Source organism: Callospermophilus lateralis, chromosome 7 (assembly GCF_048772815.1).
Source record: "Callospermophilus lateralis isolate mCalLat2 chromosome 7, mCalLat2.hap1, whole genome shotgun sequence".
NCBI lineage: Eukaryota > Metazoa > Chordata > Mammalia > Rodentia > Sciuridae > Callospermophilus > Callospermophilus lateralis.
Window position 1 is genome coordinate 124278135 of NC_135311.1, and position 16530 is coordinate 124294664.

At 32.7% G+C, this 16530-nt stretch overlaps 1 protein-coding gene across 3 annotated transcripts in view; it reads left to right on the forward strand.

Moving 5' to 3' along the window:
- Eya3 (EYA transcriptional coactivator and phosphatase 3) overlaps positions 1–16530 on the forward strand; it is a 102515-nt gene that overhangs the window by 19763 nt on the left and 66222 nt on the right. For 2 of the 3 annotated variants that reach the window (XM_076860945.2, XM_076860947.2), the window contains exon 2: positions 9377–9479. In XM_076860945.2, coding sequence (XP_076717060.1) covers positions 9447–9479 — 33 coding nt within the window. In that variant the 5' untranslated portion in view covers positions 9377–9446. Of the gene's footprint in view, positions 1–9373; positions 9480–16530 lie in introns of all 3 variants that reach the window. The other variant, XM_076860946.2, reaches the window with a different exon arrangement.

A 16530-nucleotide genomic window follows, 5' to 3' on the forward strand; every position in this document is an offset into this window, starting at 1 on the left:
GCTTGTTTTTGGTTCTGGGGATTGAGCACATATCTTCAGGCCTTTTTTTTTAAAAAATTTGAGACAAGGTCTCACTAAATTGCTGAGGCTGGCCTTGAACTTTCGATCTTCCTGTGTCAGCCTCCAGAGTTATTGGGATTACATATGCATGTGCCACTATGCCAGGTTTATATTGAACTGATTCTGAGTAAATACTTACAGAAATCAAGAGCCTTTTGAATGCCTGCTGTGTGCTATTAGATACAAAGAAAACTAAAGGGGTCTGTCTTTGTTATTGTGAAATTTAAGATAAGGATTTTGCAGGAATCCTGGTCCAAGGTAAAATGAAGTGTTTTAACAGAATTATAAACTGCCAGATTTACAAGTCATAAATAGGGGTCATAAGAGGAATAGTTTTGAAGAACTCATTAATTACTAATTAATAATGAAGTAGGGATCTCTCACCAGGTTTTAGTGGGTTGGGAGAGATTTTGTTTTTGTGAAAGCATGATGCCTGTTTTTGCCTAGAAATCGTATAATAATTTATTTTCATATAATTTGTAGTTAAAATGAATTTACTAGCAGTAAATAAAAATCTGTACATAATAAATGAAGGATTTATGATTGTAAAGAGAAATCAAACTGTTTTTTGTTAGACTCCTCGGGAATTTATAAATAATATAAAAAGTATCTCATTTTTGGATTTTTAGGAGGTCCTTCAAGAGCCAACTTACATATTGGAAAAGAAGTTTCATGTTTATAAATTTAAAACATTTTAAAACTTTACAGATTTGTTATACCCTAAGATCAAAGAAATATAACACAGAATAGAGATTTAGTGAAAGAAAAGGAATAAGCAGCCTACTGTAATAATATTAGGAATATAATTTTCAAAAAGGAGGGCCATTTGCTCAATTCTGTATAAAGTGGGGAAAGAGCTTCAGACAAAGGAGCTCAGAATCTTAGGATCTGCCATTGATTCTGATGCTTAACAGGTTCTGAGCCAGTGTCTTCATCTCTTGGATTTAATTTCCTCAACTCTAAAATAATGATGACCACCAACAATCTTGCAATACTATGAGTTCCTTGTAGCATGTTATGTTATGTGTTTTCTTATGTTTGCAAGAGAAAATTTTGTCTAGAATGGTGACATCAAATGTGAGCTCTCTTCAAATAGCAAATTCTTTAACTTTTGGAAGTTCAATATTTTAGCTCAGAATCATAAAGTGAAGCAACCCTGGGTTTGTGTACAGTGTTTAAGTAACTTGATTTCTTATGAAAGAAATAAGAGGAAGAAAATCATATGAATCTTCCTGCCTGTATTATTGTCATGAGTTTCTTTTAAGATTTTTGAGGATACAGGAGCATCATTGCTCTTTAAGTTGTTATTCCTCAAAGTTGAAATTTTTTCATGAGGAAAAAGTTCAGATAAGATTTCAGAATTTATATTCAATTTTAGCTTAATGTCTTGAACACTCTTGTTAGAAGCATTTTTAACATGTCCTTAAACAATTTTCTACATAAACATTTGAATATACAATTTTAGGTGCTTTTGGATTTTTATCAAGTTATATGTAAGCTATTATTAAAATAATGTCAAAACTTATGTTTTCACCTTCTAAATAAGCTTATATTGAAATAAGTTAGTTTTAAATATAAAATATTCAATTGAATTATAGTATAATTAAACCATTGAATACATGTTTGTTGTTTTTTAATTTTCCACTTTGGTGAACAACAAACTTACACTGTTTTGTTTTGCTTGAGAAAGGATCTTGCTGTGTTACCTAGGTTGGCCTCAAACAGCTGGGCTCAAGTGATTCTTCTGCCTCAGCCTCCTGAGTAGCTGTGACTACAGGTGTGTACCATTATGACCAGCTATATTACTTTTAAAAACAGATTTGGCTTTTTTCCCCCTTGTGTATAATTCTTGCGAAAATATCTAAACATAATTACTTAGATTAGCAATAACGATTTTTATGACCTTTTGTACTCTTATCTGGGGAACAATCTGAAGATACCAGTGATTTTTATAGCTGTGTCTATGTTTTATCTTCTTATAGCTTATAACGTTAGATTTTGTTGTTAGGTTTATTTTTGGTAGTTTGATAGGTACAAAGTAGTATTTTAAAAATACTACAATTTTTATAATCAATCCAATGTTCTTTAACTCATAAATGAATAAACAAATTGAGGCCTGGCATGGTGGTGCTCACCTATAATCCTGCTACTTGGGATGCTGAAGCAGGAGCATCTTAAGTTCAAGGCAAGCATGGGCAACAGAGTGAGACCCTGTTTTAAAATAAAAATAAAAAGGGATGGGGATGTAGCTCAGTGGAATACCCATCCATCACACACACACACACACACACACACACACACACACAATGGGTTAATCCCCAGTACCACAAAACAAAAAGCAAACTAGGATACATCCATACAATGGAATTCTACTCAACAGTAAAAAGAATGGCCTATTGAACCATCGAATGACATGAATAAATCTGAAAAGCACTATGCTTAGAAGAAAGAGTCCGGACACAAAAGGCTGCATATGTACTGTATGTTTCCATTTTAAAGACATATGGCAAAGCAAATCTACAGGAACTAAAGTCAGATTAGGAACTAGGGCTGGAGAATGGAACTGATTGCAAAGGAACTTGAAGGAATTTGCTAGGGGGGATGAAAATATATTTTAATTTGTCAAACTTCATTGAGGTATATTCTTTAAAAGTGAATTTTGGAGTCTGGGGTTGTGGCTCAGTGGTAGAGCGTTTGCCTCACACATGTGTTTGAATTTCAGCACTGTATATAAATAAGTGAAGGTCTATCAATAACTAAAAAAAATTACATATTTTTAAATTTAAAAAAAGGTGAATTTGGGGGGCTGTGGATATGGCTCAGAGTGTGTGCCCAGTGTGCACAAAGCCCTATGTTCAATTCTTAGCATTACCCCTCCCACACATACCAAAGTGAATTTTGCTGTGTGTAAATTATACCTCAATAAAAATGTCTTTAAAAGATTGAAAAAAAATTTAAAAATACTACACTTCATATTTCTTCACTTGGTAGTGAGGTTTCTTAAGTGCTGAGTGGATTTTTTTAGGTTATTTAAACTACCTTTTTGTATCCTTTGATAGGTTTCTGTGTTCATTGTTTGATAGATAACCAGCAAATGTTGACTTGTTTTGGTTTATCTTATAGATATTAAGCTTTGTTTATGGTAATTATTGTAGACATTGCTTGCATTTGTTATTCTCTCTTAATCTTTTACTTGTTTTTTTCATGGCATGAATTCATTGTACATAATTGGATTAATCATAGTATGTGATGTGAGTATGTTTTCTCCATATTGATATTGAGTCTTTCTGACAGTATTTTTAAAATATCAGTTTTTCTCCATTTATTTCCTATTTCAAGTACTTTCTAGAATTTATCCTGGACTTGACTTTTCTAATGTCTTTTGGGTTTTCTTTGTGTGTAATTGTGATAAAACTAAATATTTTAACCATTTTAAGTATAAAATTTGGTAGCATTAGGTACATTGACAATGTGCAACTATCATTGTTCTCTAGTCTCTTTATTAAGTATTTTCACTTCAGTCTTGAGCATTATTGATATTTTTCTGGGACAGATTTTTAAAAATTTTTTTTACAGATGCCCTAGGTGTAACATACCACCTGTGTCTTAGCATAATTGTGGAGATAAATTTGGTGTGACAGTGAAGGTAAAAATACTTGGTGTATTTGTTCAGTGAATGCTAATTTTCTTATCCTTCCTTCTATAATTGGTTTTAAAGACTGGTGTAGGGCAGCAGAAGTCTTCCTTTTGACCTCTTTTATTCTCTTTTTCTCCCAAAATGTTTATTGTTATTTTTATCTTAATTTGCATTAAGAAATCTGTAGGTACAGTAAACCTTTCTTCTTATTTGAAAATGTATATATTCTGTAGATTATGAAATCCAAATTTCCACCTAGTATCATCCTACTAACCCTGGTAATAAGCACTGTTCCACAAGTGACTACAGAAATATTTTCTTACATGTTGAAATCATTTTCCTGACATCTTTTCTGCCTTTGTCTTATAAGGCTTCCTAGTAATTTTTAAATTATAATTTATTTTGCATTTATTGAATTTTGAATTTATTTGCTTGCTGTCTTTTGGCTTTAGGTTTGGACCTTTGGGTATCAGAATACTTGTTTATGAATTCATTAATACATGCCTTAGAATAAATCAGTAATTGTTGAATAACAATATTTGAAGGGCTGGGGATGTGGCTCAAGCGGTAGCCCGCGCTGGCTTGGCATGCCTGCGGCCCGGGTTCGATCCTCAGCACCACATACAAACAAAGATCTTGTGTCCGCCGAAAACTAAAAAATGAATATTGAAATTCTCTCTCTCTCTTTAAAAAAAAAAAAAATATTTGAAGTGACCATCTTAAAGCCATAGAAATAGGTTGGTTTGTTTTTCCTTGTACTGGGGATTGAACCCAGGCCCTTCCATGCTAAGCAAATGCTTCACCATTGAGTACACAAAGTATATTTGAGGATGTCATGGTAGTCACTTACTAATACTGATTTCTTTTAAGTCCCTAAGTAACTCACATTAATAAATAGCTTAGGTGCAGTGGTGGCAGGATTCTAGCTACCTGGGAGACTGAGGCAGGAAAAACAGCTTGAGCCCAGGATTTTGAGGCAAACCCACTATCTTTTTTTTTTTTTTTTTTTAAGAGAGAGAGAATTTTTTCTTAATATTTATTTTTTTAGTTCTTGGTGGACACAACATCTTTGTATGTGGTGCTGAGGATCGAACCTGGGCCGCACGCATTCCAGGCAAGCGCGCTACCACTTGAGCCACATCCCTAGCCCCGACCTACTATCTTAAAAAGCAAAAAAAACTTTAAAATGCAAATTAAAAGCTAAAGTGATGGGCTAGGGCTGTAGCTCAGTAGTGAAGCACTTTCTTGCAAGTGTGAGGCACTGGGTTCAATCCTCAGCACCACATGAAAATAAATAAAAGAAATTGTGTCCATATGTAACTAATTTTTTTTTTAAAGTGATGACACTGCATTTTTTGATACTTCTTCAACCTACTATTGTTTATAACTATTATTGCTATATATATATATATATATTTTTTTTTTTTTTTTTTTTTTTTGAGAGGGATGCTGTTAATTTTCCCCAGGGAAACCCCTGTAGCATTTTCTTTGGTGCATTCTAAACATCACTTTGGAAGAGTAGTAAATGAACTTCTAAAATACAATTGTAGCCAATGATAAATTTGTGGGCTGCCTGCTTTTCATGTTAGACTATATCAAAGATATTTCGTTATCCTCTGAACATCTCTGCACTCATAGTTGCATGCAAGTTTCCCTTCTAAGACACTTTTACCTATTTAGACAATTCTTTTGAAGTTGTAATTAAGCATGATATACATTTTATTTTCACCAAAAACAATCTGATCCTTATTCTATTTTCTCTCTCTCTTTCTCTCTCACACACACACACAAACACACACATATGTATGCATACTTTCCATTCGTAAGCTTACTGAGAGTTATAAAAACATATCCAAGTAACCTAAATTTTTGAGTTCTTGTGGCCATTTGTAATTACTAGTTATGTGTTGAAGCTGGTACAAAACAGATATTCTAAGGTAGAAATCTTATTAGATTTTTAAAATTAAATATTCATTATGATTTATTTCCTTCTATCTTCTAAGGAGTGAACATAAAATCTGTAGCTTTTATTTTATCCTTTTATAAAGGATCTTCTTTTATTTTTGAACATGTGAAATTGCACTGTATTTTGAAATTAGGCTTAGTGGCTTATGCCTGTAGTCCCAGCTACACCAGTAGCTGAAGCACAAGGATCTCTTGAGCCAGTAATTTCAGATAGCCAGGGCAACAACATATTGCCCAACCCAAACAACATGTACCCCATCTCAATATAAAATTGTACGACTTGTTTTTTTTTAATCAAACCATTTTTTGTTCTTTTCACTGTCAACCTTTGCAGGTAGGAAAATGTGAAGTCTTAAGAAATACTGTTTCTATTTTCAATTTTATATTTTCCCTGACTTCTGTCTATGAAGCCATATAGATACTGACAAGGTCAATCTCCAAAAAAGTTGATAAAACAAGTGTATTTAGAAACCAGTAGTAAAAATTGAAATTTAAAAAGTTGTGGAAAAGCTTTACAATTTAAATGCCCTAAAGGTACATAACTAAAAATTAATTTTGTGTGTGTTTTGTAATTTCACTAACTGTTTGACTGTTTTGATTATATTCATTTTAATTATATTAAAAAATCATCACCATTGTAGTATTTGATATTGTAAGAGAAAACCTCATTGAATGTAGAATAATGTCAGGTTTCATTAATGGTAAAATAAATAACAAACTATAGAACTAACATTGAAATGAGAACACTAAAACTTTTATTATCAATTACTGGAACATTGTGTATACATTACACAACAATTTCATCTCATTGCTAGTGAATGTGACTTTTGATTGCATAGCACATGTTACTTGCAAAAAATTGATGTAAAATCTTAATATTAGAAGAAGTTTTAGGACTGGGGATGTGGCTGAAGGCACTAGGTTTGATTCCTAGAACCACAAAATAAAATTTAAAAGTTTTACCACATTGATCAAGAATGAGAATAAAATTGTGTTCTTATATTTAGTATGTTCTTATGTTTCAGATTACAAATTACTGAAAGGAAGGATAATACTGTATTGATGAAAAGTAGTCTTTAGATGGATGTTATGATAGAATTACATAATTACATAATTCGTCATCAGTGATACATTTTATACACAAAATGGACCAAAATGTATGTTTGCAAACTAATCAAATATGCGGCCAGTAGAATCCCAGGAGATTCTGTGATAAATCATATTCTTTTTTTTAGACTGCTTTTTTGTGTTTAAAAGGATTAAAATCATTGGTTGTTAGTTTAAGGCATCAAGCCCGATTTTTAAGTTATTTTCTTAAAAAAATTATGCCTTTTCTATTGTGCTAAATTAAAAAGTTGAGAAAATAATGATAATTTTAAAGATGGAAACAACAAACGGTGCTTATTTTCAAAGAAATAAATAAGAGAGGGGAAAGGAATACTTTCTAATGTTTCCCATAAAGAAGATTGTCTTAGTATCTATCATAGACCATGTACTCAAGAAAAATAACATATTCCTCTCTTCTATAAAGTCAGTGTTATTTTACATCTAAAAAACAAAATTTGAAATTTTAATATTTAGTTTTTATATGGTCTGAACATTTATTTCCCCACTATTTAGATACTGTTCCTTACTTTTTAGAACCCATAACTCCTTTAGACCAATTACAAATCCCATATTCTCATGTTGTATTTTAATGTTGCTCAGACTTTTTAAAATAAATTAGTTTTTGTGCTTAAAAACAAAATTAAGGCACATATTGAGAACCTTATTTATAAACCCAGAGATGGGGTTTATAACCCTTCTCCCATCTTCCTTATTTTAAAAAAAAATGTAGAAATTAGAGATTGCAGTTTTACTTTCATATCCCTTAATTGGGGAAAACATAGAGTTTAATCACTGTTTGTGTAGATAGGAATTGGTCACACAAAAATTCAACAAATGAATTGTTAAAGTCTTTATTACATTTCCCTAATGCTTTGGCCCTGTTTTACTTTCGTAGGGGTTGAAATTATATATGTATGTAGTGTACATTTGGATAGTACTATAATCCCGTAGGCGAAGACATTTCAATTTAAAACTAAGATAAAATAAACTGGTAGAACAAAAATATTTGATCTTTCATAATTGTGAATCCATTTCATGGTCACATTGATTATGCTTTTCTGAATTGAGCAAAACAAGGCAGGGAAGATCTTTCTGTGGGCTATAGTTTTGCCCTGTAATTCTACAGTACTATCTGCGTCATGTAGTAGGAGAACTTAGCTTTTGAGGCTCTGGGTTTGAGCTACACGTGAGTGCATTGAGTACTTCTGACCTCTAAACTTTTTTAATTTTCTTTTGACATTCTAGACCAGGGCAGGGAGTAATGCTGTGTCATCTAATTGTTTCCTTTATACATGTTTTCTTTCTTTTTCCTGTTCTGAACTGTGGCTGTAAAATGAAGTGTATTGCAGCAAAATAGAGTAATAGAATGGTGGTCCTGGCACAATTGAAGTTTTTTGTTTCATGTTATTTTAATCTATTCTTTTTTTTTTTCTTTTTCTTTTTTCAGCGCTGGGGATTGAACCCAGGGGCACTCTACCACTGAGCAATATACTCAGCCCTTTGTAATTTTTATTTTGAGACAGGGTCTTCCCAAGTTGTCCAGGCTAGCCTTGAACTTGCAGCCCTTCTCCTCAGCCTCCTGAGTAGCTGGAATTACAGATGTGCATCTCTGCACCCAGCTATTTTCATTATTTCTACCAGATTCTATTTTTACTTCAACTTTCTATGGATATAGTGGTTAGTAGAAGAAATGAAAGCAGGTGTGACTTTAAGAGCATAAGCAATCACATCTGTTTGGGAGGTGAGCCATTCATATTTTAGTTAAATAGAAATGGAGTATTTCATTTTTATAACATATTTAGTTTTTAAATTTCTGTCTCCTGTCAGTAGGGCATAGAAAGGTGGCATTAAATGCAGGGCTTAGAATCCTATTTTTTTTTTCTTTTATTTGTTTTGAAAATTAAAACAGGAAGAGCAGAGTCTGAAAAGATAAAGATTTTACTTAAATAATTTACTAAGTAGTATATTTAGTGGGAGCTCATTAGTTCAGAATTTAATTTGATCCTAGCTTTACATGATTATTTTTCCTGAATTCAAATATTTAAGATTTCACCTTACTTATTTTCATTATTAATATCCGGAAGAATTAAGTTTTTCTTTAAATTCACTACATATAGACAAATAGTTGGTTGTGAATTTATTTGATATTCCAGTTTGCCCTATTTACAGTGATTTTGTGTGTCTGTGTTAACAGTTACGTAAATGTTCCACATTAAAGCAGGTTAGATGTTATCATAACATACTGACTTGCTAGGCCAGTCTCTATCATTTTAAATGTAACTCTAATCCTTAAAAAAAATTTTTATTTTATTATCTGCACATGGCTGTCATTGTAAAATGTTTAATTCATTAGGCACTATAGTAACCAGCGAAAGTGGTTCCACGTGTCGGCTTTTCCAAGGTATTATAAAAGTCATTGTGTACACCTCTCTTGACTTGGTGCAGCGTGTCAGTTTGAAAAGCCACGTGCAAGTTTGAGATTTTTGAGATTGGAACGAATGTAGAAAGCTTGGGGTAGCAAATATTAAAAAAATTATTCTCTGATGACCTCAATGATAATATTTTAAGAGTATATAAAGCTTTGAATTCCCCTCTTTTTTAAAGCAGATTGTGAAGACTGTGGAAAAAGAGACTTGAAATCCAGTCACATAATTATAGTAAAGAACTATTAGCCCTCATGGAAGAAGAACAAGATCTACCAGAGCAACCAGTAAGTATTTCCTTTAACAATTTAAAATTGATTGTAGAAGAATTAATTCTGGACCGGGATGTGGCTCAGTAGTGGAGTACGTACCTATTATGTATGAGGCCCCGAGTTCAATCCCCAGCACTGGAGAGGGAGAGGAGGGGAGCTAATTTTAAGAGATTTTAAATATTACTCAGTTATAGATTCCAAATTTAAAATGAAAATAAGGGAAAGACTCCTTCTTAGTTTCCCTCTAAGAAAACAATATTATATGTTTTTAAACTCATATTTGGCTAATTAATGCTAAGAAATTATTCAGAAAATTTAGCATTACAAAGTGAATATTGTATTATATTTTGGTTACTGTTACAGTTTTTTAAAAATAGAAAAGGATGTCTGTTTACCAGTGAGACATCACTATTTCCATTAGAAAATTTTATTTTTATCTAAATTTCCCTAATTGACTTAATTTTTTAAAAGAGTAGTAGTGAGGAAAGTATAATTTGATCACTAGGTAATTTTTAAGATAGATAAGACCTAAAGACTAGATTGAATTCTTAACTTCTTTAAAAAATTTAAGTGTCTCCAAATAATATGGGTTTTTTGCTTTGTCATGGCTTCTTTTTGCTTTTTGACCCTTTAACGTAAATAATATGAAGCAAATGTGTTTTTGCTGTTGTTGCTGTTTGTTCTGATTTTTTTCTGTTTGTTTTCTTTTGTTTGGTGGTACTGGGATGGAACCAGACAGGGGTTTCACATGTGCTAATAAGCAAGCACTCTACCACTAAGCTAGACTCCCAGCCTAGGGATGTTTTTCTTTCAAAATGAGTTTATGTTAAAGAGTCTTTCCTTTTATGTTCAGATTTGATTTGCTATCCTGAGTGGGTTTTTGATTTTAAAGGCAGAAGAGAATACGGACTAGTGCCTATTTACTCATTTTTCCCCCCCAGGCACTGGGAACTGAACCCAGGGGTGCTCTGCCACTGAGCCATATCCCCATCTCTCTTAAAGTTTTGAGACAGGGTTTTGCAAATTACTGAGGCTGGCCTCAAACTTGTGATCCTCATGCCTCAACCTCCTGAGTTACTACAGTGATTACAGGTGTGTGCTACTGCGTCTCATTTACTTATCTTTATGAAGATCCAACCTACAAAAATATGAATTTTGAAAACAGATAATAGATTGTATTTTTGTGTGTGTGTTCTAGATGTATTTTTTTAAAAAAATTTTTTTATTAGTTGCTCAAAATCTAGATGTATTCTTTACATCACAAAAGGGCATACACTCACTTCCACCTAAATAATGAAATATTTTAATATTTTTATTTATGTTAAGAATTGAATAATGATTATTACTTTGCCATTATTCTTCTAGCCTTCTTGTTTGAAGTAAGTAAGAACTTTGAAGACATAAGCAACTAATAAAAAGACCTTTTGAAACATTTTAAATGTGATTTCTTATCCTGTCAGTCAATTATTGTCAGTCAATAATCAGGGAAACAGTAAGATTAAAAATCATCCTGATAAGTGCCTTGTGAGCTCTCTGATATATGCACTATAAAAAAGTTGATCTCATTGAAATGAAGAGTAGGTTAGAAGCAGCTGGAGATATTATAGGCATGGGTGGAGAGGGGATGATGGAGAAAGGCTGATCAAGGAGCTGTAAGTTATTTATGTAGCTAGATAGGAAAAAGAAGTTCTGTTGTGCTCTTGAACAGCAGGGTGACTATTGATAATGTTAATGTGCTGCATATTTCAAAAAGCTCAAAGTATGAATTTTGAAAGTTTTCATCACAAAGGAATTATAAATATTTGAGGAGAGTGTTTAGCCTGATTTAAACATTGCACAATATATATGTAGAATAAATCACCTGGTATCCCATTTAAAAAAAACATCCTCAGCTGTGTATGTAGGATACGCACCATTGGTACAAATAGCTTAGTAATAAATGTACAAAATAAAACTGTGTCATTAGGTGTTTACTATAGTAAGACAAAAATTACTCATTTTCAAGGTACTTATGAGTGTTGACATACCGTTGAAATGGTATTGTTAGTTACTCCATACCTATTTAAGATAATGAGAATAAGGCTAACCTTCTGACAGGTTATCTCTTCTACCCTGCTTCATTTCCTTGTCATTTTATTCAACTTCTATAATATGATATGCAGCAACTAATTCAGAGGAAGGTAAGAAATTGAAGTACTTTAAAATAAATTTGTTGCTGACTGTAAATGGTTATTGCCATGGTGCATCATTTTCTTACTGATTGGTACACAGGTCTAATATAAAGGTGATTATGTGACAGCATGAAAGGGTCAGTGGCACTTAAAGAAAAGTCCAGTATTATACATAGTTTTCCTGGAAACAAGATGTACAGCATGCCCCTCGGCCCATAGGGGGAAGCAACAATGTCAGTCAGGACACAGAAAAGAGCTATGGGAAGACAAATATATTGGGGTTTTTAATTTCATTGGTCTTTACTCTTCCTACTGAATTATTCCTTTTCACTTGTTTTTCTTCTGCTTGCATGTTCCACCTAAAAATATTTCCTATGTATATTTTGCCATTTTAAAACTGAAATCACGTTATATTGAGATCAACCTCATTCCTGCAAAAAAAAGGTTAATGCTTCCAGCTTGTGCCAGAAATGGTCTTTTTTACCTATCTCTCATCAACCAAAACGCAAGTGTGGTAGTGAGTGTCCCCTTGTCCAAACTTAGACTCTTTTGAAGAGTAAAAGGGGGACACTAACCACACTTGGTTTTGGGATGAGAGATGTAAACAAGACCATTCCTGGCAAATTGGAAGCATTAAAAAATTTTTTTGTGGCTACCACAAGCCCCTTTGTGGCTACTTGAATTCAAGTTTTAAAATGGCATATATACATAGGAAAAATTTTTAGGTGGTTGTATACCAAACTTGATACTGATTATATCAGTGTGTGGGGCAGAGTAAATCCACATATTTATTCTGTACACATCTGTTTAATTTGGATTTTTTAAAAAGCATTCATGCCTTTTGTATTCAACTTTTTAAAAAAGAGAAATTAGTTATACTTACCATAGACAAAATAAGTACTACATGATTTTATTTAGCCAAAGTATAATCTAAACTAAAACATAGAAAAGAAGTGGAGCGTGGAGAACACTCTTGAGAACAAAAGGACCTTTAAATCTGTGTTTGGTGCTTGGAGAGTAAAGAGAAGAAAGAGGTGAAACAACCAGTGAAGAAACAAAGACTAACTCAACCTCACATTTCTTTTTGTCTTCTCTGTCAAGGAAAATAATGAATAAACTGTAAAGGATAATATACCTGAATTGTTAAAAAATATTTTTATTAGTTGTTGATGGAGCTTTATTTTGTATATTTATTTACATGCGGTGCTGAGGATCGAGCCCAGTCCCTCACACATGCTAGGCAAGTACTCTACCACTGAGCCACACCAACCCCAGACCATTGAATTTTTTTAAAAAACTATTTTAGTTTTATATTTATAAGCAAGCACCTAATGAGTTTAACCCTCCAGGCTCATGATGGAAGTTTTAATTCCATAGACCTGAAACTTACAAACATTTGCCAAACCAGCATTTATCTCCAAAAAGGGTCTTGAAACTGAAAATAAAGAAATGTTGCACTGTTTTGTTTTGATTTGCTTTTTATTTAAAAGCAATAGCAGAGAGGAATTAGGTGTTGAAAGCTATAGAATAGTGCTAGCTTAATGCTGATTAATGACAACATTCTAAAGCAGATTATTGATTAGACCTTTGTGGATACTTAGTTTCTGGTAATTGTCATATCATTTTCTAAGTATATCATTTTCTATTAATTGATAGCTTCAAGTTTTAGGATATGAATGAATGGATCAAGTGTGTGTGACACTAGAAAGATAGAAAAAATAATATTTTTAAGTATCAAAGGGTAATAAGATGACTTCTTTAGGGACTTTCACAGTGTAAATTGCAGAATAAAGATTTTTGTCATTCTTGTTTGTTTGTTTGTTTGTTTCCTCTTGTGATCCTGGGGATTGAACCCAGGACCTTGCACATGCTAAGCAGGCACTTTCCCATAGTGATGTCCCCAGTCCCTAGATATTTTTGGACTAGGTGCAGTGCTTTTTTAGTTTTGTTTAGGTTTTTTTTTTTTTTTTCCTCCCTCTTTCCTGACACTGGGAACTGAACCCAGGGATGCTCTACCACTAAGCTATATCTCCAGCACTTTTAAAAAATTTTTGAGATAGAGTCTCACTACGTTGCCTCAAACTTTTGATCCTCCTGCTTCAGTCTCCTGAGAAGCTGGGACTATGGGCTGTGCCATAGTGCTTGGCCTAGTACTGCTCCATATACTGTACTTTTCAAGCAGAGACTGCACAATTGTCAATCATTGTATCCCCCATCTATAAATAGGATTATTGCATTTTTTTAGAAGGTTGCTTATGATAACAAAATTATTTAAGCTCAAGTTATTTTTTTTAATTATTATTAGCTAAGTGTGAGCCTGTTAACATTACTTAGTGGAAGTGCCACTTCCTCCGAAAGTAGGTGTAGGTATCATCCATTTTATTTTATTGTCATGTTGTAACTAAAGGATGCCAGTTTTGTGTCCTGTTTGTATAGGGATAAAAAATATTAAATAGATGAAAGGTTTTTTTTCCCTCATTTGTTATCAGATTCCACTTAGGTAAGTGGACGTATGCATGAATAGATACATTATATGTTTTCATGTATGCTTATATATACACTTCATGGATTTAAACAATTTTATTTCTGATTTCTGAAATTAGCACAGAGCTAAAAAAAATATATATTTATGATAATCAAGTAGAACCAGCACAGTCCAGGTGTGATCTTCACTCTGGGAATTATTTGGGCCACCTCTCATCTAAATTAATGCAAGAGCCTCTTCAGATTTTCTTACATTTAGGGTTGTTCCCCTCCTATTCATTTTCCATCTGTTCTTTATCTGAATGATCTTTCTAAAATTCAGAATGGATCATGTTGTCTTGCTAATACTTGAAGACTCCTTGATACTCTCAAAATAACATTAAACTCCTTAATCTGGTTTATAAGGCCCTTCACAAGTAGGCGTCTATTTACCTGGTTTTACCTAATGTTACCATCCCTTCCCTCAGACTCATTACTCCCAGTTATAGTGAATTTTTAGTGCATTTTATGTTCTCTCTTTCCCGTGAACCTTTTTTACACTTGTTCTTTCCTGTATGTGAATTAGTGTATTTCCTCCCACTTTGGATGTAAGTTCCTGCTGAAATCTCCCTCAAGTCCTCAATTGAATTAAAATCAATGTTATTAGCAGTGTTAACTAGTGGGAATATATTGTCCATATGCAGAGTCAGAAAAAAAATCTTGAAAATTACTATACTTTTTTTTTAAGTTGTAGATAGACACAATACCTTTATTTATTTTGTGTGTTTATTTATTTATTTAATGTGATGCTGAGGATCGAACCCAGTGCCTTAAATGTGCAAGGCAAGCTCTCTACTGCTGAGCCACAACCCTAGCCCTCACCCAGCCCCTAAAACTACTGTCTTAAACAACATTTCCTCCAAGAAGTTTTTTCAGCTTTCTACCTTACTATGTCCCTATATTCCCTGACCACCTGCCCTGATAAAAAAGACTTTGGTACCCTTTCTGTGTGTTCTATAGCACCTTGTATTTCTATAGGAACCCTTAATCTCATTGTTTTATGACCTATTTTCTTATCTGTCTTTTCAACTAGACTATACATTCTTGAAGATCAAGGGCTATATATATATATATATTTTTTATCATTATCAGGAAGACTTGGTAGAAAATGCTGTGTTGAATGAATGATATAGGATGACTATGACCAGAACTCCTTTTATAAATATTTAACATTGGAGAATCTATCATAGGGTATTCACCAGTTTGGGAAAGGCTAAGAGCTGCTATGAGAGTAAATATGTAAACGAGTAAAATAATTGTTTGTAATTATTCAGTATAAAGTATTGTATATAATTGGCATGTTATACTTTTATAGGGCTTTGTACCAGCATCCACAAACACCATTATAGTCACTACAATGTCATTAGGTGATAGGAATTTTTTGGCTCTGTATAATCTTATGAGACCACTGCTATATATTCAGTCTGGGTTTGTCCTTTACAGAAACATTGTGATGTGGTGTATGACTTTTTTTTTTTTTTTTTTAATTCGTTTTGCTCCAAGACTTTTTTTTTTTTTTTTTTTTGGTAAGATGATTGGCTAAATTTTTATTCTATAATAAATCAGATTCCTTGAATGCTCTAATTTTCTTTTTTCTTTTTTTTTTTCCAATTTATTTGTTTTAGGATTTGGATTATAGCTCAGTTGGTAGAGTGCCAGCTTCGCATGCACAAGGCCCTGGGTTCAATCCCCAGCACCACACACAAAAAAATTTTGTTTGTTGTTTTGTATGGAGACTATATACTATTTTGGTTACTTAATCAACCAACTCATAAATACTTTCCTTTGGGGCGGGGGGTGTGGCTCAGTTGGTAGAGTGCTTGCTTAGCATGTGTGAGGCACTGGGTTTGATTCTCAGCACCACATATAAGTAAATAAATAAAGGTCAATCAACAATTAAAAAAATTTTTTTTTAAAAAGATTTAAAATAAATAAATAAATAAATACTTTCCTTTAATAGTAAAAAGAATCTTTGGGTACACTAAAAATAAACTTATCTTCCTATTGGAAAAGCACATTATTATCTGACCTCATGTAAATACTATTCTTTTCAGGTAGGAAGGATGGAATATTGTAACAAGAGTTGATGTTTTGTAATTCGTGAAATTTTGACAGGTAAATAATCTAGAAAGTAGAATTTTTTCCCATCTTTAGTTTGACAGTTTATAGTTAATACATACTTAGATCAGCTCATTTTCTTCCATCCCTTCCAATGAGATTAGGTTATACATTTATAATAATTAGATTTTTTTTTTCCAGTCACAGCCTGCATGCCATCCTGGAATCCTTCAAAGCACCTAGTTGGTTTATGTTATTTACTATCATACAAAAGTTTCAAATTTTTATGTAATCACTTCTGTTTTCTTCTTTAT